At 48.1% G+C, this 26,918-nt stretch overlaps 1 protein-coding gene across 3 annotated transcripts in view; it reads right to left on the minus strand.

Moving 5' to 3' along the window:
- The window catches only part of EVA1C (eva-1 homolog C), a 70,391-nt gene extending 49,620 nt beyond the window's left edge, over window positions 1-20,771 (minus strand). Inside the window, exon 1 of one of the 3 annotated variants that reach the window (XM_047720992.1) lies at window positions 20,008-20,771. In XM_047720992.1, the coding sequence (XP_047576948.1) occupies window positions 20,008-20,167 (160 nt within the window). In that variant the 5' untranslated portion in view covers window positions 20,168-20,771. The remainder of the gene's footprint in view (window positions 1-20,007) is intronic. The other 2 variants (XM_047721001.1, XM_047720985.1) reach the window with 2 other exon arrangements.
- Between the last annotated feature and the right edge of the window lie 6,147 nt (window positions 20,772-26,918).

Here is a 26,918-nt window from a genome sequence, read left to right on the forward strand (position 1 = left end):
CGGGGAGCCTGCTTCCCCCTCTCTCTCTGCCTGCCTCTCTGCCTACTTGTGATCTCTGTCTGTCAAATAAGTGAACAAAATCTTAAAAAAACAAAAACAAAAACAAAAACAAGAACAAAAACAAAAAAACACAAGTGTCCTGGGGCAGTGGGTGGCTCAGTCCATTAAACATCTACCTTCAGCTCAGGTCATGATCCCAGGGTCCTGGGATCGAGTTCCGCATCGGGCTCCTTGTTCAGTGGGGGTCTCCTTCCCCCTCTTCCTCTGCCTGCCCCTCCCCCTGCTTTTGCATGCTCTCTCTCTCTCACACACACACACAAATAAATGAATCAATCTTATACACGAGATAGAGTAGAATTTGTATATCCATGTGATTGCTAGCCTCCCAAGTGGTTACTGTTCATGTATAATTCAAACATGCAGAATCACTTTCTGGGATTGCCTTCAGAGCACATCTCAATGTGGCAGGACTTTGTCTTTGATTTCTAAAAGAATATCATTATATTCATTCCTGCTGTTTTTATAAAAATCTTCAACCTTTAAAAATAATCCTTGTTATCTCCTGGCTTTTATGACCCTGATACTGGCTCTCAGAGATGCCAGGGAAGTGTTTTTATTCTGGCTGTGCAAAGAGGTGGCACAGCCACCTGGTAATGGGGCCAGAACAAGGCTCCACTCCAACTCCTGGTCCGGAATCTCTTCTCCGGGTTCAAGGGACTCCCCACTAACCCTGAATCCAGGACTCTGAATGAAGGAAGAACTGCTCACCACTTCTGCCTCTATACTTTGTTGTAATATTATGCTTAATGCTAGGGCCGAGGAAGCACAGGGAGTGTTTAAAACACTGGGGGCAGAAAGAGAGGCAATGAGACTAGCAGGTGACAGAAGGCTTCCAAGTGGGAGGTGACACCTGCAGAGAGAGCAGGAACCAACCAAGTGAACATAGGCCTCAGGCACCAGGGGCAGATGTGCGAAGGCTCAGAGGGCTTGTGGAGACATTCTGCACAGCCGACCAGCGTGCAGGGTATGAGGTCAAGGGCAAAGGCTGAAGAAGGAAGCAGTGCCTTGCTAACGAGTCTGAACTTCCACCTAAAGGCAGATGGGAGCTATTGCGGACTTGGATGCAAAGGAGTGATGCTGGTCAGATCTATAGTTCAGAGAAATCCATCTAGAAGCCTGTGCTAGATGGATTGGAGAGACCCATGATGAAATTAGGGTGGTCGCAATCCTGCCGGGGAGCATTAATGCAAGTCTTGGAGATGGGATGAGAACAGCTGAGACCAGAGTCAACATCACGGGTGCACGACCCGAGCATTGCGTAGAGCCCCACGCTCAGAAGGGCTCCCCACTTGGTTTAACACTCCCCTGTCACCATCTCGAAATTCTTCATAATTTAACCTTTGAACTTGTGTTTTGTAAGCGAAGCTTCATAGGGCAATGGGGCACGTGCGTGGGCAGAGGAGGCACCCACACTATGAGCTGCCACCGTGCCTTTGTGCCTCGTTCTTGTGGTTATTGAAATGCCCTGAGCATAGAAATCTGGTGGACCCACGATGGTGATGCACCCTGGAAACCCAAGGGGAGCATCAGAAAGGCATACTCCACCTAGGACCGTAAACAGAAATCGGACGGCAAGCAGGGAGGCACCACAGCATCCACGAGAATCAGAGTTGGCTTTGAACCAAGAACAGGGCAACGGCGCTGGGAGAATGAGGAACAGCCAGGGAGCCCCGTCACATCCGTCCTTCCTTGTGTTACTCCCTGTGTGAGCCCACTGCCTGTGCTGGAAATGAGGACAGGGAAGGGACGGGAAAGTAGGGGGGCCCTTCAGTCCTTCCTCCTGCATCCATAAGACAAAGGTAGAGAGTGGTAATGAGTGTGCAGTGCATGAACACGGTAGGAGTTGGGTCATTTCTGTAATCCCATAGATACGCTCAATGCTCCTACATCTGTGCTTAAAACTGGCACCACTTGGGGCACCTGGGGGGTTCAGATGGTTGAGTGTCTGACTCTCGGTTTCGGCTCAGATCACGATCTCAGGGTTGTAAGATCGAGCCCATATCGGGCTCCACGCTCAGTGCAGAGTCTGCTGGAGATGCCCCTCTCCCTCTACCCCTCTCCACCTAGCTGTCTCTCTCAAACTAAATAAATAAAACTTAAAAAAAAAATGGCATCACCCCACATGAAGATGAACAGCAAATCCATGCTAATAACTTCAAATAAAACTTCAAACTTCAACTTCATTTTCTTTACTCAGGACAGCATGGAGAGCAAATACAAACACCATGACAAGTTAGGAGAGAGACCACAGAAGGAAGGAGACTTCCTATTTCAGTGCCTTTAGCACATTCCCCCTGATTTCTGAGCAAGGGGCCCCCATGTTCATTTTGCACCAGGCCCTGCAAATTATGCAGCTTGTCCAGACTGAAACGACAGTGATTTTGGTCCTAGATTGAGTGGGGGCAGGTGACAAGGGAAGCGGAGCCTGGGGTGGGGGAGGGGGATGTGGCATGAGGGACAGGGAAGACATGGTGATGACTCCAGGTTTGGAACTGGTGGTATGTCCATCAGGGAAATTCAGCTCTGGAATGCAGGCTCTGCGGGTCTTTTCCACAGCATCTGTGGGCATCCGGCGGAGGGCCCCAGAGCGGACACTCCTGGAGGGTCCCTGGAGGTGGTGGCTGACGCCACGGATAATGGCTGGTAAAAGAAACATGGGCAGGGCCGGTGGGAGGGGAGGGGGGCATGCAGACATTCAAGAATTCAAGAAGTGGGGCAACAAGGCTCCAGAAAGGAGTCTGACAGAAAGGGCCACAGAAGGAAGGGAAAGGCTCAGGGTGGCTGTGGGGGAGGGGCAAATATTAGAGAGTTGACCCAAGTGGGGTTCTGTTAGCTCGAGTGGCTGTGAGCAAAGTGTCCAGTCTCTCCTTGCCTCAGGAGGGCACATATACAATGAGGGTCATGAGAAGTGATCCCAGAAGTGATCGCTCATGAGAAGTGCTCAGTAAATGCTCCCAACTTCTGGTCCTTCCTCGACCTGTGGGGGCATCACTGTAACCTTCACATGGGATTCTTCGTGCTCATGTCTCTACCTCCGGATTTCCTCTTTCCAAGGACACTGGTCATATTAGATTGCCCCCCGCCCATAACCTTGTCTTAACTCCATTACTTCCACAAAGACTCTCTACCAGGGAGGTCCCGTTCTGAGGTAGCAAGGTTAGGACTCGGACACATCTTCCCAGTGGCAGGGGCGAGAGGACATGATTCAACCCCTAAGTGCTCTCCCCAGAGTCAACTCTACACAAACATTCTCCTTTACTATAATTGCTTCCATTCGTCCTTGTTCTATTCAAAGTTATGAGGAAGAGATCAACGAGGGGCAGCTTGAGTTTGGGGAACCCACACGTGTTGTGGCCACGATCTCCATGACAACATGACGTCTCTCGAGCAGCACCCAGCTGCCCAGGGGAAGGTAAATATGTGAAGCAAGGAGGGGGAACAAAGAAAAAGGAACAACACATTCTGGTAATGAGCCAAAGACAACCCTGGGCAGAAACACTCACAACAAAGCAGAGAGGGAAGGTCACTCACTGTCATGGCTCTCCCAGGGCTGCCCGGGGGGACAGGGACATAGGTGGACAGAAATAAACACCAGCCCCTCTCGACTTCAGGCGATACACTGTTCTCTACATGTGCATAGAAGGAAAACCAGATTTTGATAATTTATTTAAATAAATAATAGGTGTAATCTGTGGAGTAAAAAGGTCTTGTGAGCCAGCAGCCTAGTGAAGCACTTCTACTAAACGAAGTGCTGATGTTCTTAGAAGCGGTGAGAGTCCCCGCATCTGATCTCAAGATAAGCAACAGGTAGTAACAGAGTGAGTCACTGGAAGTGTCAAGCTGGGTATTACCTTCCTAGAAGGTATTTCTGGTGCAAATCTCGAAGTCATCAACCCCAAAGGAAAAGACAGATTGAGCTGGGAGGTGAGTCAAAGCTTAGAAAGCGAGTGAGCGGCACCCTGACGTTGGTGGGGGTTTGGGAAGGGAATCGTGGAAGTCATCTGTGGGGCAGCAGGGCAGCTCTCAGCAAAGCCAGGGGCAAGCAGTCTCTCCTCTGTGCCTCCCTCCCTAATCCAAACCCCCCTCCCCGCCCCATGCTGTCCTGTCTCCTCATCCCAACGCCAGGAGCCATACCGCCTTCTCTAGAGCTCTTCCCCTTGGCAAAGCTCCAGGTTCCACAACCTTTCCATCTTCCCCTTCTCCTGCTCTAAGATCTGCTTATCCTACGTTGAAGACCCCCACAGCTTTGCTAGACACACTGCCCATGAAAAGGATCCAGGAACCCGTGTGAGTATGGCTGACGCCGGCATGTGTAATCTACAAGAGGGCCACGCCCACCTCCACCGGACATCAAAGCTCACTCCGGGATCGTGAGTGAGGGGACACCACATTCCTCCCTCCCTGTGTGATGCCCTGAGAGCACAAGGTCACAGTGGTGATGGTCCAGCACAAATGCATGCGAATAAAACCAAGAAGAAACATCAGACGGATCCAAACTCAGGACATCCTATAACGGAACTGTCTTGGAATCTTCACAAACGTTAGCATCAGGATAGATTAAGACTGAAGGACTGTTCCCAGGTCGCAAGGACACTAAAGAGACGTGACAGCTGAGAAGAGCAGTGAGCTGGGATTTTCTTTTGCTCTAACGTACATTTCGGGGACGACCAGTGAAACCCGAATGAGTCTGTAGATTAGAAAACAGTATTTCGTTGGGTTAATCTCCTGATTTTGATCGCTGTTCTCGGTTAGGTAAGTCCCTTTTCCTGTGGGACACAGAGAAGGGTTTAGGAGTAAAGGACATCTTGCTTGTGACATAGAAAGGAATATAACAACTGTGATAAAATGGCAACATTTGGGGAATCTAAAGAGTGTAAAGGAAGGCTCTGTCCCATTCTTACACAAATGTTCTGTGTCTGGAAAAATAATAAGGAATTGACATTTAATAAACACACCGATTAAAAAGTGTGCAGTGCTTCCCCATTGGTCTCAGCCTTGGTTATACATCAGAGTCATCTCAGGAGATTTAAAAATATTGATGCCCAGGTTCCAGCCCAGAGATGCACATTCACTCAGCCTGGGGCGAAGCTGCAGACATCAGTACATCAGAAAAGCGCCCCCAGGGTGATGCTAGCAGCCCAGAGGAATGACAAATAGCCTGTGGTATGGTCAGATGGGGGTGTGTGTGCTCTGAGCTGAGGTTCTTCTGAGCCCCCTCAGCTCTGCGTGCCCTGAGAGCTGATCCTGGGAGCAGCACGGTGATTCAAAACCAGAGCAGGGTCCTGGGTCCAGTCTTGGTCCTGCCACCAATAAGCTGAGAAGCATCCTGGCCAGTCCCTTACTGGTGCCCGACCTGCGTTCTCTCCCTTCTGGATAAGACCGACCAACAGCTGCCTCGAGGCAAAATGACTCAATGACACTCGCCTCCCTGGGCCCCGGTGCCCTGAGGTGGGTTTACCCAAATCCTTGCGACATCCAGGTGGCAGAAAAAGAAATGGGTAAGGAGGGTTGACCGACTTCTGGCATTGCTGGCAGGTTCAATCACAGTTTTCGTGACTCCCTGCCAGCTCCCCACCCCCTTGGCAAGGACTAGAGTCTGAGAGAGTTCTCAGGAAAGGTGCTGGAGGAGGCAAGAGGACACTAGTCCTCCACCAAGTGATAGGGAACAGGCGGGGGAGGCCGGGCTCCCAAGGGGCAACTGGGCACCCGACACCAGCCCTTTCATGAGTCGGGCCTGACTGAGGCTCTGTGGGAAGAAAGGCCGGAGGTTCTGTCCTGATCCCAGATCTCAACCTCCGTCCTGCTCTAGACCCGCCCCCTTCTAATACTGCTCTGCTCAGGACGGCGGCCCCGGCCACACACGGCTACCGAGCACTTGAGACGTCACGGGTCAGAACTGAGATGTGCTACTTCATAGGCACATCAGATTTCCAAGTGTTTAGGAGCCAAAAAGAACTGTGGAAGTCTCATTAATAATTTTCAATGTATTGGGGCGCCTGGGTGGCTCCGTCTGTTAAGCATCTGCCTTCCGCTCAGGCCATGATCTCAGATCAGGGTCCTGGGATGGAGCCTCAAGGTGGATGGGTGGGTCGGTTCAGCAGGGAGTCTGCTTCTCCCTCTCTCTCTGCCCCTCCTCCTGCTTGGGCTCACTCTTGTGTGCTCTCACTCTCTCTCTCAAATAAATAAATGTAGGAAAAAAATTTTTTAACACATTTACTAATGTTGAAATGATGATGCTTTGGATACTTTGGGTTAAAAACAATTTACTACGGAAATTCATTTCACCTTTTTCTCTCGCTATTTCCAATGTGGCTACTAGAATAGTTAGTATTACATGTGGTATCGCACCATACTTGTCTTGCACAGCTCTGTTCTGACATCTCTGTATTGTCCCTTGCAATGGGTCACCCTGGTAGAATTATACGATGGTCTAATGGAGGAAGGGTTTGGTACGTGATAGCGTCAGCCCCGGACCCCAAAAGCCGTGCCCCGAGAACCGCTAAAACTTTTCCCTGCGGTTCTCAGGCTTCAGTGATTCCAGCTGATTCGCCGCACAGCCCACCAAAGCACAGATACTGTCACGTTACATCCATTCCTCACAGAGGCTTGAACAACAAATTGATAATTATATTAATTTACATCCTAACACTCAACACTGTGATTTTAACCCAATCTATGAGACTGAACCACAAACATCTGGCATTCTTTTTTTAATTTGACACCTTAAAGTAAAGCTTTCTATTAATACATTGGATCTTGTGCACGCCCGCTCATGCTTTAGCTTCCTACAGAAAGAGAAGATGTAGGTGCTAAAGATAAATAGTACAGAGAAGAATAGTGCATTCCAGAAGGTTCCACAAGATTCCAGGGAACCCTTCCATTTGGGTTTGGTTTGCATGTCACTGACCGACTGCCTTCTAAGGATAAGAGTCCCTTCGCTTCTGTGTGCATGTGTTTTAGCTACACGGACAGCAGTAATTAATTAAGACATTCCCTCTGCTCAAGACTTCCTCACACTAAGGAAGTGTGAGGACCACGGAGTGCTGAGGTGGGTGCATCTGTGTTCTGTTTCCAGAGATGGATCTTCTTCTCCATGGTCTGATTTTATCCTGGACTCAGTCTGGTACAATCCATGTTGTGTATAAAGTCTCCATGTTTAAAAATGAAAACACACACACACACACACACACACACACACACAAAACCCTTAAATTTTGTGATTCTTCGGGTCCCTAAATCCCGAAGGGACTTTTCTGGAAACCAGCAAGAAAAAAAAACAGACTTTTTGCTGAGGTCTGGTGGTTCTGGGTATAGGACCCAAGTGACTGATATGGACACAAAGTCATTCCCATAACATGGATGGGAATGCTTGACAACATTGTGAGAAACTTTCCCAGCTCAGAAAATTACAACCTATTCATTGTTCAGGTGAATCTTGGGGCCGAATATGATGCTTTGGTTCTGTCTTTTTTTTTTTTTTTTTTTTACATATAGTGTATGATCCCTATGGCCAAGAGAAGGCAGGGACAGAGAGAATGAAACATGTACTCTATGTTAAAATACATATGTATTTTTTATTCATTGTTTAGTGTCCTGGGAGGGAAACAACTAGGAAAAAGCTTTTTCCTAATAAATTTTTTCTGCTTATTTTTGTAACATCAATACCCAGAAGTAAATATCAAATGCATGAGGCATTTGGGAAAATCAATAATGACTCTAGACCTACATTTCAAAAGTTGTATTGAAAAAAAGAAAAGTAAGATCTTGTAAGAGGATACTCTGAAAAAAATACACATATGCCCATAAAGAGTTAGGTGGATAGTATGTACAGGTGTGTCTATGTATATATAAACACAAATATGTTTTTACTTTCATTACAAGAAGCCATATTCATTTAAAAACACACCAGTCTTTGCTTCAGAACATGATGCCTTTTTATAAAAAGGGTGTCAAGGGGAAGTGCTTTGATTTTCATACGTGAACTGATTCTCAAAAACTCTAGTTCTAGGGGCGCCTGGGTGGCTCAGTGGGTTAAAGCCTCTGCTTTCGGCTCAGGTCATGATCTCAGGGTCCTGGGATCGAGCCCCACGTTGGGCTCTCTGCCTGTCAGGGAGCCTGCTTCCTCCTCCCTCTCTCTCTCTCTGCCTGCCTCTCTGCCTGCTTGTGATCTCTGTCAAATAAATGGATAAAATCTTAAAAAAAAAAAAAACTCTAGTTCTATCACAACAAACAGGTAGGAAGGAGGAAAAGAGCAAAGCCCTCCCATTGGACGGCATTCTTACATCACCCACTTTAAAATTAAATCTGAAACAGAGTTCTGACAGGCCCGCTATTTTCTTCAGTGCCAACAGCTACACAATAGACCTTTTTTTTTTTTTTTTTTTTGGGACAAAGCTCTTAAAATGCCTGGAGATTCAGATGTACTGAGTCACCAAACTGTACAAATACAGCACACCCATTCCTGCTGGTGTCCCGTTCACCCTTTCGGAAACTCTACCACATCTTCTGTGTTTGGCAGAAGGAAAGATATTTTCATTAGAGTTCCAACCTATCTGAAAGAGGAGTGACTGGGAGGGTCAGGTCTGAAAGTGGGTGACCTTTGAACTGGTGGCCTCTGAGCCACAGTGACAGTTGTCATTTCAGAGGGATCTACTGGTTTTCCTCCTTGCCGGCGTGGGCGCTGCTGCGGTGCTCAGCCCCATGTCCACATGGCTTCACGTGCTCCCGGCTAAGGGTATGACATTCAGCACTGCACTGAGCAGTGTTGCTCTGGAATAACACTGCTCACCCAATTAGTGCTCTTAGAAACATCTCGGAACACTATAACACATTGTAACAGGCAGCACAGAAATGTGGAGACAATGTTTCACAGACACATCCTTTGGTATGAATGTGCCAGGAGCCTTCTGAACCGGGTGGGCAGTGGAGGGTGGGATGAGGGTAGCGCTGGTAGAGAGAGGGTGCAGGAGGGGGGAGGAGGAAAGGAGGATGAGGCAGTGGGAGGTGCCGAGGAAAAGCAGTTTTCACAGTTTTCATGACTTTCACTCTCTCTTTTAAAAATTCAAATCAGACTGTGCCCCCCGCCCCCCATGATTGCTTCACTGAGTTGTGAAATAATTGAGAGGCGTTGCAAATGCATCCTCATACTGCGAGTGAGCAACCGACTTCAAGTCCGAACACCTCCCCCGAGTGATATTTAATTTGACAGTAACGATAGCCAATGTGTGAGTTGGAAATCAGGAGGGCAGAAGGGCCAGGGGCACAGGCAAGTTCCCTAGAGGAAAGGGGTAGGGTGGGGAGCCACGGCTCCAGGAGGGACCCTCACAGTGGCTGGATGTCCATTTCCTTGACTTTCAAGAACCGGACACTTCTTGGTGGCTGCAGGAGGCAAGCTGACCTTGAAGAAGAGTGCCAAGGAGGTGTCTCTAGGATTTCCAGACTCACCTTCGGTTACTACGAATTTTCCCCACCCTTATCAGATTCTGAACGTGTAGAAAATAAAATGGGGACATGCCAGCTGGTGTAGCCCCACGTTCCTCAAGGCCAGTGTGAGGACAGGGTCATTCCTTGTGGGGGGGGGGGTGCTATCTGAGTGTCCTGGGAAGTTTAGTAACATCCCTGGCTCCCGTCACTAGACGCGAGTAGCACCACTAGTTGTGGCAAATAAAATTACCTCCAGACATTGCCAAGTATCTCTGGGAGGGAAAGGATGAAAAGCTCCCTGGACCGAGAGCTGCTGGTTTAGAGGAGACATTAGGGCAAGCTGGGTTTTCACCAGGTAAAGACAGTCATCTACTAGAAGGACCAGATGGCATTGGGGGTCAAGGTTGACAACCCCAGATAACATGCCTGAACCAACCAGAGATAAACTCAGAAGGCTGAGACCAGCAGGCCTTTCAGCTCAAAGCACTGATTTATGGCTATAGGGAGTCATGACTATTTAAAGAGAATTCTGGAGAGGGGGCGCCTGGGTGGCTCAGTCTGCTAAGCATCTGACTCTTGATTTCGGCTCAGGTCATGATCCCAGGGTCCTGAGATTGAGCCCAGTGCTTAAGATTCTCTCTCTCCCTCTTAAGATTCTTTTTTTTTTTAATTAATTTCATTTTTTATAAACATATAATATATTTTTATCCCCAGGGGTACAGGTCTGTGAATCACCAGGTTTACACACTTCACAGCACTCACCATAGCACATACCCTCCCCAGTGTCCATAATCCCCCCCCCTCCCAACCCCCCTCCCCCCATCAACCCTCAGTTTGTTTTGTGAGATTAAGAGTCACTTATGGTTTGTCTCCCTCCCAATTCCATCTTGTTTCATCCCTCTTAAGATTCTTAAGATTATCTTTCTTCCTCTCCCTCCGCCCCCTCCCCGCCTTTCTAGATAGATAGACAGACAGATGCATAGATGGATAGATAGACAGACAAACAGATAGAATTATGGAGAAATAAAATCCTGGGGATCTAGCTTTAAAAAAAAAAAAGTAAATCAGAAGAGAGGTGCTAGCACCTGAACTGTAGGAGTTAAAGATGCAGAACAATCACTCAAGACCTGCCCAGTGGAATTCTCCACAGAGTGCCGTGACCAGTTCCACACAGTGGGTACTATAGCTCCGGACCATTGAGACCACTTTTCATCCTGAGGCTGCAGAAGGGGCCGTCTTTGCATTCTGTCTCACCTGACCAAAAAGCATTTGGCGTTGCTACCTCTGGAAAGTGTGTTGTGTGGTTCAGGCCTTGGAGAATGGAGGAAGGAGTTTTTAAAAACACCTACCCCTTAATGTCACTACCAAATTGACAAAAAGAAGTGTGTAAGTCTGATTTGGGGTTGAGGTACATTTTTCTTTCCCAGTAGAAAAGGGGCTATAAAATGGTGTGCGTTCCCTAAAGCATATTTCTCAAAAACCGTACAAGCTGGCCTTCTCGATGAGATGGTGTCTTCTCATTTCCACCTGCTTCCCAACAAACAGGCAGAGGGGACAGGGCTGGGGACCCAGATCTCTCCTGTCACAGAGGACACTATGATGATTTATGATTTCTACACCTGAGAACTTCAGATGCTGGTGCACATAAAAAGAGTGAAAAATCTTCTGAGTACAGAGAAAGAAAGGAAGAACTTGGTGGCACAGTGCTCTTCCCAGACCCTGAAACGCTGCTCTGTAGGCTGTCACGAGGATGCATCACACTGGCTCTTGCAGACAAAAAGGGTTATTTTATCCAGATTATTCCCCCACGTTGCAGGGGAAAAGGGACTCATTTGTAATCATCAAAGGAATGCTGACAGACTTGAAACGGGATTACATTCTATTATACTCATCCGAATTAAAGATTTGTTTTGGAGATCATTCTTAGGTTTCCTTCTCCCTGCTCCTCCGACCCCAAATGAGGCGATTTGTATTCACGAGACATCTGAGGCAGACATGAAATCAGACAGTTTGCAAACATACATTTCAGATTCAGTGGCCTGAGTTTTGAATTTAAATGTTGCCTGGTTCTCTGTGTGTGGAAAACTTGGCCCTCAGGTCAAAACTAACCCCAAACATCACTTCATTCCCTAGCTTATAAATCCAGGAGAAATTCAGTTTGGTAGAGGGGTGGGGGGAGCCTGAGTGAGCAAGTGGTATAGGTATTCAGAAATACAGGTATGGAAATGAAAAATTTATGCCCAGGCAGAATTGTCTGGTAGGTTCAAGAGCACATGGTTAAATCCTCAGTTCCATGCTCTGTGGTGTGGGTACCATTTGGAGAATGCCACCTGCCAAATCTACCATTCACCCTTCAAGCTATTTGTTCCTGTCTGTGCATGAACCCACTGACAAGGAAGGTTCCCCAGGACAGGGCTGACTCTTTAGGGTAGCTCTGGGTCATACCTCACACAGCATCTGGTACTGGAAAGACTTGCACATTTCCTGTTCTTTGACAGAAAACTCCTGTTATATAGTCACTGTGGAACTGATGGCCACCTGGGCACCAAGCTTGGGTACCTCAGACTGGAAGTCCTAAGACAGTGGAAGAGCTTAATCGAGTAAAAAAATCTGTCCCTTGGCTTTAGCTGCCAAAAGGACAAGATATCTTTGAGAAATCTCTCTCCAGGCAAGAAGATGGCACTCTCCAAGAAGGAAGACAGAGCAAGGTATATAGGTAAAGTGCCAACCTTTGTATCATTTCTTTTCTTTATAACTCAGTCCTTCCTTCTAGACTCAGTGTCCTTCTCCACAAAGTACATCTTCTGGGAGATCTTTCAGTAAGTGTTTATTGGTGGTAAACACAGCTTGATTTCATGCTCTTCTTCTTTTTTTAATTTATGTTTTATAATCTCTACACTCTGTCTTGATAGTTGAGCTGGGTATATAGTTCTGCTCTGACAAGTTGTTCCGTTCTGTTTTGTTCTGTTTTGTTTTTCCAAAACCTGGAAAAATACTTCACTGGCTTCTGGATTTCACTATTGTTGTTGCAAAGACTTTATAGATGACATTTTTCTCTCTCTCTCTTTCTCTGATTTTTTCCAAGACTGTCACTTTTGTTTTAGTATTTTATAGTTTAAATATGATAGGTATAAATTTATTTTTATTTATCTTGCTTGGGATGCTTCAATCTGAATCTTTCATTAATTCTTGAAAACAGATTCCAAGATATTATCACTTTGAGTGTTGCCACTCCCTCATTTCCCTACTCTCTCTGGAATACTGATCCAATGTATGTTGAACCTTCATTCCATCCTCCATGTCTTACAAACTTGTTTCCATGTTTTCCATGTCTTCACCTTTTTTGCTGCATTCTAGATAATTTCCCCAGCTTTATGTTCCAGTTCATTGTTTCTCTCTTCAGCAATATATGATCTATCCATTAAGCTTTAATTTCAATGAATACATTTTCATTAGTATAGTAATATTAGTAGAGTTAACAGATATATTTTCTTCTTTTTCAAATATTTATAGCCTTTCATTCCTTAGTCATGTTTTAGACTTGCTCTTTTATTTGTTTTTCTGTTTTAGTTTTCCTCTGTTATTTATTAAGAACTCTGTTCTTTTTACTGCTGACTGTTGCTCAGAGAATGTAATTTCGGATTGTGTGTTCATAATCAGCAATATTTCATCAGTAGGAATCTTCTGGAGCTTGTGATGATGTCTTTATGTAGGGAGGATGTGCATGCGTGTGTGTGTGTTTGTGTGTGTGTGTTTTGCCAAGTATCCTGAGGCACAACAAATCTTGGACAATTTTGTTAGATTCTCAAATGAGGTTTCTTGGTAAAGATAATGTGAGCTTAAAACCCAGACTCTTAAAAAGGCAGACTTGTGATTACATATTCTTGAGGGAGATTAATTTTTTCTCCGAACCTTAGCCCAGGCTGAGACAAGTTTTCTTGCTGTTTTTCTTTGCAAGAAAACTGATTTCTCATCCACTTTTTAAATGAATGTTTAACCCTTCCAGGCCCCAGCTTTATAGGAAGATCTTTATTCCAACTTCTCACTTTACGTTGGTCTAATGCCACATCTCTTGCCTTCATGCACCTGTTAAATCCTGGTTGTAAAGATGATCAGAAGGTCCCAGTGTAACCACAGGGGCAGTTCCAGCTAACTTCTCCAGTTCTCTGATCCCTCTTCATGTTTGTTCCTTGGGTATCCCCTATATATAGTCACTCAAGCATTTAAAGGATGTCTGTTATATTTCACTCAGCAGCTCTAGATGTTTTGTTGGAGAAATAATTATAGATCACCAGTTCTATCATATTTCCAGAAATGGATTATAGATCTTATTCTGTATTCAGTTCCTTGGGACTATATAGTAAAACCTTTAGACAGGACGTGGCATGGACAATACCTTTATAGGTATTTTCCACATATCCTGGGAAAAACTTGGGTCTGGTGGGTTAGGAGACAAACATTACAGAAATGGCATTGCTTTAAACTACTGTATTTGTTTTTGTGTTAGAGGAGCTGCCTGGGTTCAAATCTCCCTAAATTACTTCACTTTCCTTTGCATCAGTTTCTTCAATTTATTATCATAGCATCCATTTCACAGGTGGTGAGGATCAAATGAGATAATAAACAAAGTTCTTAGAACAGTGTCTAGCATATGGTGCTGTAATGTGCTTGATACACTAATAGAATTTTCAACTCACCAACTTCTCTCACTTGTGCTAAGGCAAGCCACACCCAGCTGGACCAGAGTCTTAAATGAGATGGTGCACACATCGGGGTCAGCTAATGGGTTCCAGAATTGGGCACCCCCAGGGAGGAGGAGAGACTCAGAGAACAGACTAGAGTCACTTGGTCAGCCACCCTTCCCTTCTGAGATAGTCCTTCTAAATTCTGGTGACCAAATACTAAAATCTTGGTGACTGCAGGATTTGTATTACTAAGAAAAGCTGTTTCCTTCCAGAATGATAAAAACACACCAGCCTCATTAGAATAATGACTTTGTATCATAAAACTTCAGAAAGCCCTCACTTCTAGCTTTTAGGTCCATTACTTAGCTCGAATGAAAAGTGTATGGATTTTGGAAACCAGTTAGTTGGTTCAAATCCTGCCTCTCAATTTTACTAGCAGGCGTAGAGCTGGGATAGACAGCAAGATAGGGAGCAGGGATAGGTAATGGGAGAGCATATTACCCCCAAAGTGGTGCCTTTTCAAGAATTTTAAAGATGTCAACAGGGTGCCTAAGACCAGTGACCTCCAAATCCTTAATATCATGAACACCATTAGCAGAAAAAAATTGGGAATACATCTCCAATATATGTACAAACTGTGTATTGTTCAACTGTGGATTTTTATGTGACTCTTTTTTTTTAAGATTGAAAAGAAGCCAGTATGAATGAACAGAAGTTCTAACATTTTCCTCCTACATCCACTGGATTGCCTCCCGTGTGCAGCCACTTTGGATGGACTGGGTGGAAAAGGTACTGAAGGGCAGAATGGGCAAGGTCAGTCTACTCAGTGGGCAACTGATGCAGCTGTGATCACTCCATGAACTATCTAGAAAGTTTAGGCAGATTGTGACACCTTCCCCCCTCCCCGGCTTGCTCCCCACCCAGCACCTGCACAGGCCAAGCCACCCCCACCCCAGGCTCATGTCAGAGTCTGTCTCTGCTCTGCGTCCCAGCCGGGTGGTCTTGGACAGGTCAGCTAACCCCTCTGGGGCTTGGTTCTCATCTGGAAAGTGAGGCTAATGTGGACTTCGTGGGGCTGTGATGTGTTGGAAATCAGATAACACAGTGTTCAATTAACTTTTAATCCCTGCCTTTCTGTCCCTTCCCCGAAACTGCTGTTAGGCTGCTCTTTCCAATAAAGTCTCTGGGAGAGCAGAGTCATCAATAATGGAGTCACTCGCAAGCCCAGACTCCTCTTCCCTGCTACGGAAAGAGCCAGCAGAACACTTTTCAAATGTAGTTACTTCCCATGGAAACGGACTAGCAGTTTCAGATGCCTCTCTTCATCTCTCTTCTTCTGTGACAGCTGGGCAACCCCTTCAGACATTGGGCTTGTTTTTCTTTGGTTATGAGGCGGCTTTTCATCCCATAAAATCTGTGACAAGTAAAGACAGTCCCTGAATAAAAGGGCGATGTGACTAAGGCACGAGCAAATGCTGAACTCTCTATGTGTGTGCTGGGGTGCAGAGACATATGGGTGGCTGGGAAAATACAGTCCCAGTCTCCCTGGTAGGGAGCCTTGGGGGAGGGGGGAGGGACACCCAGTCACGCATGTGCACCCTGAATGAACCCATGCACGTGGGAGGTAGTCCTCCCCTCTGAACCTAAGAGTGGTGGTTCTCAACTCTGGCTGTCCTGAGTTGCCTGGGAGCTTTCAAAATGATGCCAGTGCCTGGCGCCCCCCCACAGACTGGTTACTCGAGAAGCCCTGGGGTGCTGATTGAGCGCCCCCACATTTGTTCAGACTGAAGCCATTCCCGTGTGCTGCCAGGGTGGAGAGCCACTGCTTATCTAAGCAGAACGGGAAGGTTTGTTCTCTCCTAAATGAACAACTGTATCAGGACCTGGTTCCCACCCTCCATCAGGACCTGGTTCCCACCCCTGAGGCTTCAAGAGCGATTGACTTACCATTTTTCTACATTCTGAAATTCTTGGCCAGTGAAATAAGGAGCTAGGATTGGGTTTATATGCTGGGCTGCAAATGATCTGGTAACAAACACCATTTCTTGGCTTGGGTTACTGGTTTGCTTCGGGAGGGAGCAGGACATCGGCCCAGACAACCCCTTCCATCTTTGAGGTCTGGGGACAGTTTGGTACAAGGAAGACCTTAAAGACTGCCCCGCTCTCCTTGTGTCTCATTTCCCTTCCCTCCTGCTTCCCACGTTCACCATTATGTGCCCCAGGGTGAAACCAAATGTGTGGACATAGCTATGCTCATGCCTACTCTGTCAAAAGTGTAGAGTTTTCTAGGACTCCGAGTGGGAACTAGAACAATTTTCCACCCCTTCCCTCCCTCCATCCCTCTCCATCCCTCTCAACAGGCCCATCAATCTCTCTGAACTTCTTTGAGAAGAAAGAAAAGAAAGAAAGCGGGTACACAAGGAGACAAGAGATGCTGCTGCTGGCCTTCAGCAGAGAGACATGGGGAGAAAAGTCACCAAGAAAAAAAAAAAATGAACAAGACCCGAGAAACTGAACTCAGCAAAATAAGTTTGAGAGACCCACCGGAACATTGCTCTTCAAAGCAGGACAAAATGTGGAAGATCCTTTGCATTCTATGGCCAGAGACCAAGATGGCATCCCTCCCTCCTCTCAGCCCTCATCCCTGCCTTCTTCTTTGAACAAAGATGATGCTGACATTACACTTCTGTTTGAAAAAAAAAAATCAATGATCAATTTGGACCTCTCTGGCCAAATCCCTGATTTGGGAATGAAGTAAAAACAAAACAAAACAAAACAAAACAACAACAACAACAACAACCAGAAACTCCATCCCAAGGAGGAAAACCTTTGAAAGCCGAGTGTATTTGAGTATGGGATTAAGGATCATAGGCACTGGTTTTGCATGAACTGTTCTTGTCTTCCTGGGATATGTTTTTAATGCAGTGATGATAGCCTTCCAGTGGCTGCTGGCAGCATCTCAGTATCTCCAGGGATGAGAAGGAAGGGGGTGTTTGGGAAGCCTTTTTCCCAGCAGGCTTGGAGGTGATTAGCACAAGTCACGAGCATGGAGGGGGAGGAGGAGGCCACCATGCAGCCCCTGGCTTATTAAGAGTGAGATCTGATGCTGGAATCCTCAAAGCAAAAAAAAAAAAAAAAAAAAAAAAAATCAATGACCCAGGAAAACTACACCAGCTGACAGCCCCAGGAAAAGGCTCAAGGAAGAGTTGCAAAGAAGAGAAAGGCTTAAGTAACTTTCCAAAACTCTGCTCTGTTAATCTGGGAGGCCCTATACTGTACACACAATGGCTGGGACCCCTGACATTCTGGTACTTTCTTTCATGTGGAAACACCATCCTTCCTCCATCCCCTTCTTCCCAGGGCAAAGGGCTCCCAAGTCCCCCCCCCCGCCCCCCAGCTTCAGTTTTTGATGTTCCCCTTGTTTAGAGAAACAAGTAGTATCGGCATTGTCAAAGGCTGCTCCCCAGCGCTGGGCAATTCTTGTAAGGCTCTGTAGGGAAACGGGGGGCACTATCTCCTTACAGACCTCTGGTTTCTAATGCCTCCCAGTTCGTAAAAAAGAGCAGGACCACCTGTCCCCAGAAAAGCAGGCATCAGGGTTTGAGGCCCCCAGGGTGCTGGGTGGAGGGGATTTTGGAATTACATGATGGGTATCCACTGCTTTGACTAAAGCAGTTGAATGAACCTTCAGATGGTCACCTCTGGAGCTTGGGAATTTTTCCCAATGCTGTATATCACAGAGTTAGGGGGTCCTTAAAGGTTTCGAGTTAAACCAATCAACAAAAGATTCTATCTTTCTCTCTGAGCCTTCTCTAATGTTTCCCCGATGCCACACAATATAGCATTTAGATTTAAACCTGAATGTGTCTGTGCTTTGGGAGGACATTTTTTTTTCTTTCTTCTCCCAAAAAGGCTCCCTGACACTCTCTCCCTAGCCCTCAGATCCCTGAGGAGCAAGGCTGATCAGAGATAAAATGGAGGCTGCTTGTGGACAACTTGGCCAAATCACCATTTCCCAGCGGCGCAGGGAGTTTTAAACCCTGGAATTCAGGTTCACACCGAAAGCAGAAGGAAATACCTCTTTTTATCATTTACTGTCATTAAGAAGAACATGTATCAAAATATCCATTTCCCTTAGGATGTGGCATCCCTGTTGGATAGCTCCAACTCGCCTTCTAGAACGGTCGCTACATACAGACAATTCCAAACTTGGGTGGTAACCTACAGACGGCAGCAAACACTGCAACTGTTTCACTAAAGAAACAAACTCCAAGTGTCTATAATCTGTGAAAACAATCTAATGGTTACACCGCAATTTACCTAAAGCAATATTTGTTCAGTTGCAGTGATGTCACCAGAAAAAAAAAAAAAAGGTTTGTTAGCTTTCAATGCTTTCTCCACAATATTCAGAGCTAGAGGGTGGCAGATTCAGAACTGCTTTCCATAGCTTAAATCAGCAAATATGGAACTTTTCTAACAGCCAAGAAAGTTCTGTTACAAAAAGAAAGAAAGAAAGAAAGAAAGAAAGAAAGGAAGAAAGAAAGAAAGAAAAAAAAAAGTCAATAGCACTTGAGAAGCATTTCCCTAGGACATTTACTGCAGCATTCTGACCCCACAGTGCTCAATTTTAAGGACCACAGTTTGCTTGCCAAATAGGCATATCTTGGCTCCCTTTGCTAGGTAGAAACACTGCCTTGATATTAAATATTCAAAGCAAAGAACCTCTGACCTAAGGGCTCTCAGCTAACAATGACATTCTCTGTAAGTAAACTAGAAACCCGGCTCAGCTCCTGGTTTGCCAGTGTTCTCTGCCACGTACCAGTCTACTGCAGAGCAGGGGGAGAAGTGACTCCATTTACCATGATTAGATTGCAAAGGACCCTGCCCGCAAAAGCTCGGACTTGGCAGAAGATCCCTGGAGAAGGGGGAGAGTGGGGTTCAGAGTTGCCCCTTGGGCTGGGCAGGGGCTGGGAAAGGGTGAAGGCCTCCAACTTCACCAGAGGGAGACCCAGGTCTGTTAAGCAAGTGCAGCGGTAAAACAAGAACGTGGCTCCTCCAGCCATCATCAACCCAGAAACTTCTCTCACTTCGTGGAGCCACACCTACTACCCCAGAACTGAGATCAGCTACGGGAGCTTTGGTGTGAGTCTCTCTCCCCAAAGGAAAGCCTCACCGTTTACTGGGAGGAGGGAGTCATTATTTTCTGTAAAGGAGACTGGGACTGGAGGGGGAAGGGGGGCGCTGGTACCTTTTGGCGGTAAAGTCAAGACCCTCCCCCACGCCCAGTCTCTGTTCTGCAAACTTCTGCTCATCTGGCACAGGGACCTGCCGGCCGGCTTCCCTCCCTGCCTGCCGGCGCAGACTTCAGGTCAGACGTCCTTCGGGCTAGTCTCCATACATGGGCACCCGGGAGGCTGGCTGGGGCGCACCCGGACCACGCGCGTGGCAAACCAAGTGCAACTCCGCGGACCAGCACGTGTAATGTACAGCGCTGGGCGCGGCTCAGGGTTTAGGAGCCTCCAGGGGACACGTATCCGTCAGAGTCGGGTCCCTGATGCCAGGAGCCCTTGATGGGAAATTGACGAGGTAAACAGCAGGGCGAGGAACTCCCAATAGGTTACCCACCCTTCCTTGGGGACGGGAGGACCTCCTGTGCCATCACTCCACACGCAGCCACCTCTATGCCAAAGCCTCACACCAGGCAAGAAAACTGGCCATAAGCGTGCCTAAACGTCAATCCAACCCGGCTGTGCCCCCCTCGGGTGGCTGCCCCCAGCCGAGGGCTCACCTGGGCGCCCTGTGGCGCCGGGGGCGCAGGGTGAGGGAGGTTGCTTCTTACCGGAGAAGTCCGTGAGCGCTGCGATCTCTTTGGAACAGACCAGGACAGTGCAGTAGAAGAGGCGCAGGAGCTGCCCGGGAGGTTCTACCTGCCTGCGGGGTCCAGGATGCTGCGCGGGCTGCGGCGCGGGCGGCGGGCGCGCGTGTCCAGGCAGAAGCATGGTGCCCGGCGCGACCTAGAGCGGGCGCGGGCCCGGGGCGCGATGGGGGTCCCTGGGCAGAGGGCAGCGTCACATGGCGGGGCGAGTCGTTGGCCTGCGGTTCCGCGGCCCCCAGCCACCTCCGGGCTCAGGCTGCCAGAGCCTCTTCCCGGGGCAGGCCAGCCCCTGCTCCCCAGCAAAGGGGAGGGGGCGGAGAAGTGGGGCGGGGCTAGGAGCCCCGGGAAGGATCCGCGTAGTTTCCCCAAGAGGAAATCTCCGCTGCCTCCCCGCGGGAGGAAACGAGGGGGGCCGAAGGGAAAGTGCAGCCTTCGCGCGCCCGGCGGCTGCGGGGGCCGGTCCCTGGCCAGCTGCCCGCCGCGGAAGGCGCCCCCAACAGCGCACCAAGGACCGCGCAACTTGAGCGCCTTTCACGCCTGGGTCCCCGCCCCGGAGACGGCCCGGCACCCCTGGCCCGGCCCGCGCTGGCCCGGCGCCAGCCTCGCCCTGGCTGCGGGAGGAGCGCGGCCGGTGCCCGTGACGCACTTTGGAGCCAGCGCCACGCGTTGAGCCCAAGAGCCCCCGGGGCCGGGCGGAGGTAGGGGCCGTGGAAAGGTGGGGTCCTGGAGGTGTAGGACCCCAGCACTGACGTCCCTGCGACCTGCGTCGCTCCTCGTGTAGAATCACCAAGCACGCAGTTACCCCATTTCACGGAGGAAGAGACTGAGGCCCCGAGCTTTGCCCAAGCTAACGCAGCCAGGACGGAAAGGAGAAGGGTTCGGGGAGGGGGATTTCAAAGCGGGTCAGATGGCTCCAGGGCCGGTTTCTTTCTTCTTTCTCCTACTACGTTTCCTTTGGGTACTGGTTGTCCGCAGCGCTCGGAGGATTTGACACTGGCCCGGCATAAATAGCACCGAGCGCTAATAATTGGGCTTTGTTTTAAAATGGGCCACCGCATCTTTCTAAACCTCTCGATTACGCGCGGTGTGACCTAGGCCCAGCCCGTGGGCGAGGAGCGGACTACGTGGCCAGGGCTCGGGGATACAGAGGAAAAATGCATGGGAGCGCGTGGGGGCTCGTGGCTGAGCTCGGGGTTCGGGAACCTGGGGGCCCCAGCGACCCAAACCCCGCGGACTGCGCGAGCGTCCCGGCCGGACGGCGCCGGCAGGGAGGAGGGCTGGGCCGGCGGGCGCTCGGCACAAAGTGTTCCCGAACACCGCGGGGAGGCCCTGCCAAGTTCTCGGCGGGCCTGACGCGGAAACGTAGATAATGAGGCCCAAGGGCGGGACCAGGCGCACTGCCCCAGCCGGCTCCCAACCGCACTGCCAGCGCCGCACAGTGCGGCGGCGGGGAGGGAGGTTTGGGGACAGGAAAACGCGGACGCGTCGATCTACCTGTGGGAACGTCGAGGAGATGCGCCGCAAGGATCCAGGAGGGCTGGATCACTTGGAACCCCACAGTGCTCCAGCAGGCGCTCCGTCGGAGGAACTGGTATTTCTGTCCCCTTCCTCCCAGTCTGCAGGTGGGGTGGCAAGGGCTAAACCTCAATCTTTGTTCAGTGGGACCCATTCTACCGGGCACAGTGATTTAGAATCTGTGTTAAAATACTCAAACTTTGGGGCGCTTGGGTGGCGCAGTGGTGGGTTAAGCCTCTTCCTTGGGCTCAGGTCATGATCTCAGGGTCCTGGGATCAAGCCCCGCATGGGGCTCTCTGCTCAGCAGGGAGCCTGCTTCCCACTCTCTCTGCCTGCTTCTCTGCCTACTTGTGATCTCTGTCTGTCAAATAAATAAATAAAATCTTTTTTAAAAATACTGAACCTTCTCCGGGCGCCTGGCCGGCTCAGTCGGTAGAACGTGCAACTCTTGATCTCCAGGTTGTGAGTTCCCGCCCCATGTTGGGTGTAGAAAATGTTAATTTTTTTTTAATCTTAAAAAACCCCCTCAACCTTCTCAATAACTTTTGGACATAAGTATTAGTATGCACTTTCTAGGTTGGGGAAACTGAGGCTGGGAAGGTAGGTAAGGATGCCTAGCACTAGGAGCCACTGAGTAAGTAAGTATTGTTTGCTCATAACTCGGCTCGCCGGTGTAGCTGAGTCCCAGCCATTCACTTGTCTGGTTTCAGTATGAATTGGCCAGTGCTAGGGGATGTGGGGGCTTGCGCAGTCAAGGAAACTGGCTCCCACATGGTTGGGGGGCAGGGGGGGCCTCCTGCTAAGGTTGTGTAGGCATAAACTTGTTTCCAGGCACCAGTGTGGGCTCTGTTGCTGACCAGGCACACCCATGGTTTCCTTCTCTATAAAGTCTCAGTCTTGTGACCCTTTAATTAGTTAATACACATGACCTGGGTAGGACAGGGTCTGAAGCTGGTAAATGCTTGGTCAATATTGGGCACCTGGGTGGCTCAGTCATTAAGCCTCTGCCTTCAGCTCAAGTCATGATCCCAGGGTCCTGGGATTGAGCCCTGCATAGGACTCCCTGCTCTGATACCCTCTCTCTCTTAGCCTGCCTCTGCCTACTTGTGCTCCCTGCTCAGCGGGAAGCCTGCTTCTCTCTCTCCCTCTCCCCCTGCTTGTGTTCTCTCTCTTGCTGTCTCTCTCTGTCAAATAAATAAAATCTTTTTTAAAATATTAGTCATTGGGGCGCTTGGGTGGCTCAGTGGGTTAAGCCGCTGTCTTCGGCTCAGGTCATGATCTCAGGGTCCTGGGATCGAGTCCCGCATCGGGCTCTCTGCTCAGCAGGGAGCCTGCTTCCCTCTCTCTCTCTCTCTCTCTGCCTGCCTCTCTGTCTACTTGTGATCTCTCTCTGTCAAATAAATAAATTTTAAAAAATCTTAAAAATAAAAAAAATTAGTCATTAATACAGATAGGAAGATAGTGACTGGAGAATCATAAACTAAAAGGGGACACAGAGCAGAAGAGAGGGGGAGCTGAGTGATAGTAAAAATTGTTTTATTGGCATATAGTTGACATACTATGTTTTGTTATTTTCAGGTGCACAACATAGCCATGGGACAATTCTCTGTTTAAAAAATGCTTGTCACAATAAGTATAGTCCCATCTGTCACCATATGTTGTCACAGTATTATTGACTATATTCCCCATACTGTCCTTTTCATCTCCACGACTGATTTATTTTATAACTAGAAGTCTATACCTTTTATTTATTTTTTAAAAGATTTTATTTAGGGGCACCTGGGTGGCTCAGTGGGTTAAGCCTCTGCCTTCGGCTCAGGTCATGATCTCAGGGACCTGGGATCCAGCCCCGCATAGGGCTCCCTGCTCTGATACCCTCTCTCTCTTAGCCTGCCTCTGCCTACTTGTGATCTCTGTCTGTCAAATAAATAAATAAAATATTTTTTAAAAATATTTTATTTATTTATTTGTCAGAGAGAGAGAGAGCACACAAGCAAGGGGAGCAGCAGGCAGAGGGAGAAGCAGGCTCCCCGCTGAGCAAGGAGCCCACTGGGGGACTTCATCCCAGGTTCCAGGGATCATGATCTGAGCTGAAGGCAGACACCCTGCTGACTGAGCCACCCAGTCATCCCAAGTTTGTACCTTTTAATCCCATTCACCTACTTCCCTCATCCTCTCAGCCCCCTCCCTTCTGGCAACCACGAATTTGTTCTCCGTATTTATGAGTCTGTTTCTGATTTTTAGTTTGTTCATTTGTTATTTTGTTTTGTTTTTAAGGCAAGATGGATAGGAAAGATGGGACCAGTTTGCCAAGAAAAAACTAGCCAAACCTAGGTGTTTGGGAGGGTGAACATTGTAGAGAAAGGGACCTGTGGGGTACATGGGTGGCTCAGTCGGTTAAGCATCTGACTCTTGATCTCAGCTCAGGTCTCCATCTCATGGTCTTGAGTTCAAGCCCTGCTTTGGAGCCTACTTAAAATAAAAAAGGGAGGGAGGGAGGGAGAGAGGAAGGAGGGAAGAAAGGAGCGAAGGAGGTGAGACCAGCCGTGTGAAATCCAAAAGGAGCATAGTTCCATGGAAGAATGGAGAGAAGTCTAGAGCAGACAGGGCAGAAATCAAAGGGCGGGGCATGCTGATGTGGAGAGGGTGGCAGCCAGAGCTCAGGGATCCAGAGACTTTGGTGAGCACTTACATCCTTACCCTAAGTCCTTGGGAGCATTCCTATCTTTATCCTAAGCCACCAAAAGGTTGTTAGCAGAGGAGTGAGGCGATCAGGTGTGTGTTGGTGAAAGATTGGCCTGGCCGCTGAGTGTCCCTGGACTGGAGGGGTCAAATATGGGTCCAGGATTTTATCCCCAAAAGAAGTGAAAGCAGGGACTCAAACAGATACTTGTCAAACAGTATTTTCTGCAGCATTATTCACAGTAGCCCAAAGGTAGAAGCAACCCCAGTACCCATTGTCGGATGAGTAGATGAACAAAATGTGGACTAGTATTCAGCCATAAAAAGGAATGATTTCTGATTCCTCCAAACATTATACAAGGTGAGACAAGCCAGACACAAGATGATAAACATGTATGATTCCACTTACATGAACTATCTAGACAAGGCAAATTCATGGAGATGAAAAGTGAATGGGAGGTTACTAAAAGAAGGGAGAATGGAGAATTAGTGCCTAATGGGTCCAGAGCTGTTGTCTGGGGTAATGAAAAAGTTCTGAAATAGATAGTGGAGATGGTTGCCCAACATGGTGAATGTAATTAACACCACTGAATTGTATCCTTAAAATGGCAAATTCTATAGGTTTTTACAACTTCAGAAAATTTATAATGTAGTATTCCCAAAAAACATGAAACGGTATGCTTTAAATGGGTGGGTTGCATGGTATGTGAATTATATCTCCATAAAGCTGTGTTGTTGTTTTTTTTAATCAAACAGTAAGAACATCAGAGTGGCTCCAAGGAGATGGCTGGGGGAAGTGCAGCCAGGAGGCTCTCTTTGGGGCTGGGGCTTTGTAGGCCCACAGAGAAAGGGCAAGTAGTCAAATTGGAGAGGTCTTGGGAGGGGGTTAACAGTGCTGGGTGGCCAGGCTGTTGTGGGACACAGGAGAGAGGAACCTGGAGGATGATTCCTGAATGCCCTCCACATTTCCCCTCAACTACTTGTTGTAAAGCCAGATTTTTAATCCTAATCTGATCTCTTTAAGAATTTTGGAATCTTACGAGAAAATTAAAGAATTCTATTTATCTTCCTCGCTGGACCCCACACTTCCAAGTCCCTTTGGGCCCCAACCAAATGGAAACCACTTACTGCCTATGCCCTCATTCCCCGCTCTCTAAATATTATAGTCAAACACCTCAACTCTGGGGCACCATAAAAACTCTATGGACAGGAAAATGGAGGGAAAACAAACACTTCAAAGGGAGGGAAGCTCTTGTAAAATCAATGTGGGGCATGAAGAGAAATGACCTTTCCCACCAAGCCCAGCAAGAGGACTCCTGAAATGTCACTCCTGAGGGCAGCCCTTTGAGACAGGTACTACCCAGGATCCAGCTACATCATTCTCGCTGGCCCTAGTGCAACATGAAAACTTGGGGTTTCTTGTCCAAAAAATTATGAAGAATTTCAAGATGGCGACAGCAGAGCCTGTGAACTAAGTGTGGGCTCTTCTAGCACGGGGTCTGGAGCAGCGGCAAAGGTCACGTCCTGGTGATAGCTGGCCGTGATGCTACCATTGTCTCTAGATCTCAGACGTGGGAACTGACCACACGAACTCCCACACATCATTTGGGGCAGAATCTGAAGCTTTCTTAACCAATGAAGACACAGAAATCTGGGAAGGATGCTGGTATGGAGTAAAAGCATTCCTTTCTATGGGGTGGCACCATTGCGTGGCCCTTGCACACAGGTGTGAGAAGTGCCTCTGACTGGCCACCTCCATTCTGTGTAAGAGACATCCTTTGTGGGACTTGGTTAATCCCATGCTTTTTCCCCCTCCCCCATCCTCTTCTGAAGCAATCCTGTCCATTCTTTCCAGCTCTAAGGGACATGCCTCTTTTCCTCCTTTTTTGAGACCCTGGCTCCTTCCCTTTCCGCAGAGCCACGCCTATATTGGAGGCTGTGTTTTGTACTGCGTGCTCGGACTCCAGCCCTGCACCTCACCTCTGTCTCCTACGCCATCAAGGTAAAGTTCTGGCCTTTCAGCGAAGACAGGCGGCAGCCATTCTCAGAAGACACAAGCCACCGTTTGTCAGCCTCAAAGAAACCAACCTTTCAGCCCATGAGAGTGAAGCCGAATGTTGTCCAGAGCTAAAAAGGCTTATTTTTAGAAAGCAACAAACGGTGGTTTGTTTATAGAGCTGGCACCAAAGAGCGACATCAAAAGCAAAGAGCCTGCTCACTGAGGACTGAAGGCTGGGGAGGCACTAGGAAGGTTGTGTGGGGGATGTTGGCCCTGAAGCCTATGGGAGGAGGATTTTAAGAATATGCCGACTGAGGTCTGTATGGCAGTCCGTCCAAGGTCAAAGGCATCAAAGGCAATAGTGTCCACCACACGCAGAAGCATTTGACCTCCCTGCCCTCATTTTCCGCACGTGCAAAATGAAAAGCTTGGGCTGTAAAGTCCGTTTTGGACTCCCAAAAGCCCATAACCTATTTAAATTAGATGTAGGATTCCAGGAAATTGGGTTAAATCTATATGAATCCTCGACCTTCCTTGATGTTTTCTCAAATGCATTGTTTCATTCATTTCTGTATAGACTACCAGTCTGTTTCAATGCCAACCATATTTTTCTCTTTCTAAAAGAAAATGCAATGCAAGCAAACTTCTGGGGGTTCTTGGAGCACGGGGAATGAGTGAA

The sequence above is a fragment of the Lutra lutra genome, chromosome 1 (genome assembly GCF_902655055.1).
Source record: "Lutra lutra chromosome 1, mLutLut1.2, whole genome shotgun sequence".
Classification (NCBI taxonomy): domain Eukaryota; kingdom Metazoa; phylum Chordata; class Mammalia; order Carnivora; family Mustelidae; genus Lutra; species Lutra lutra.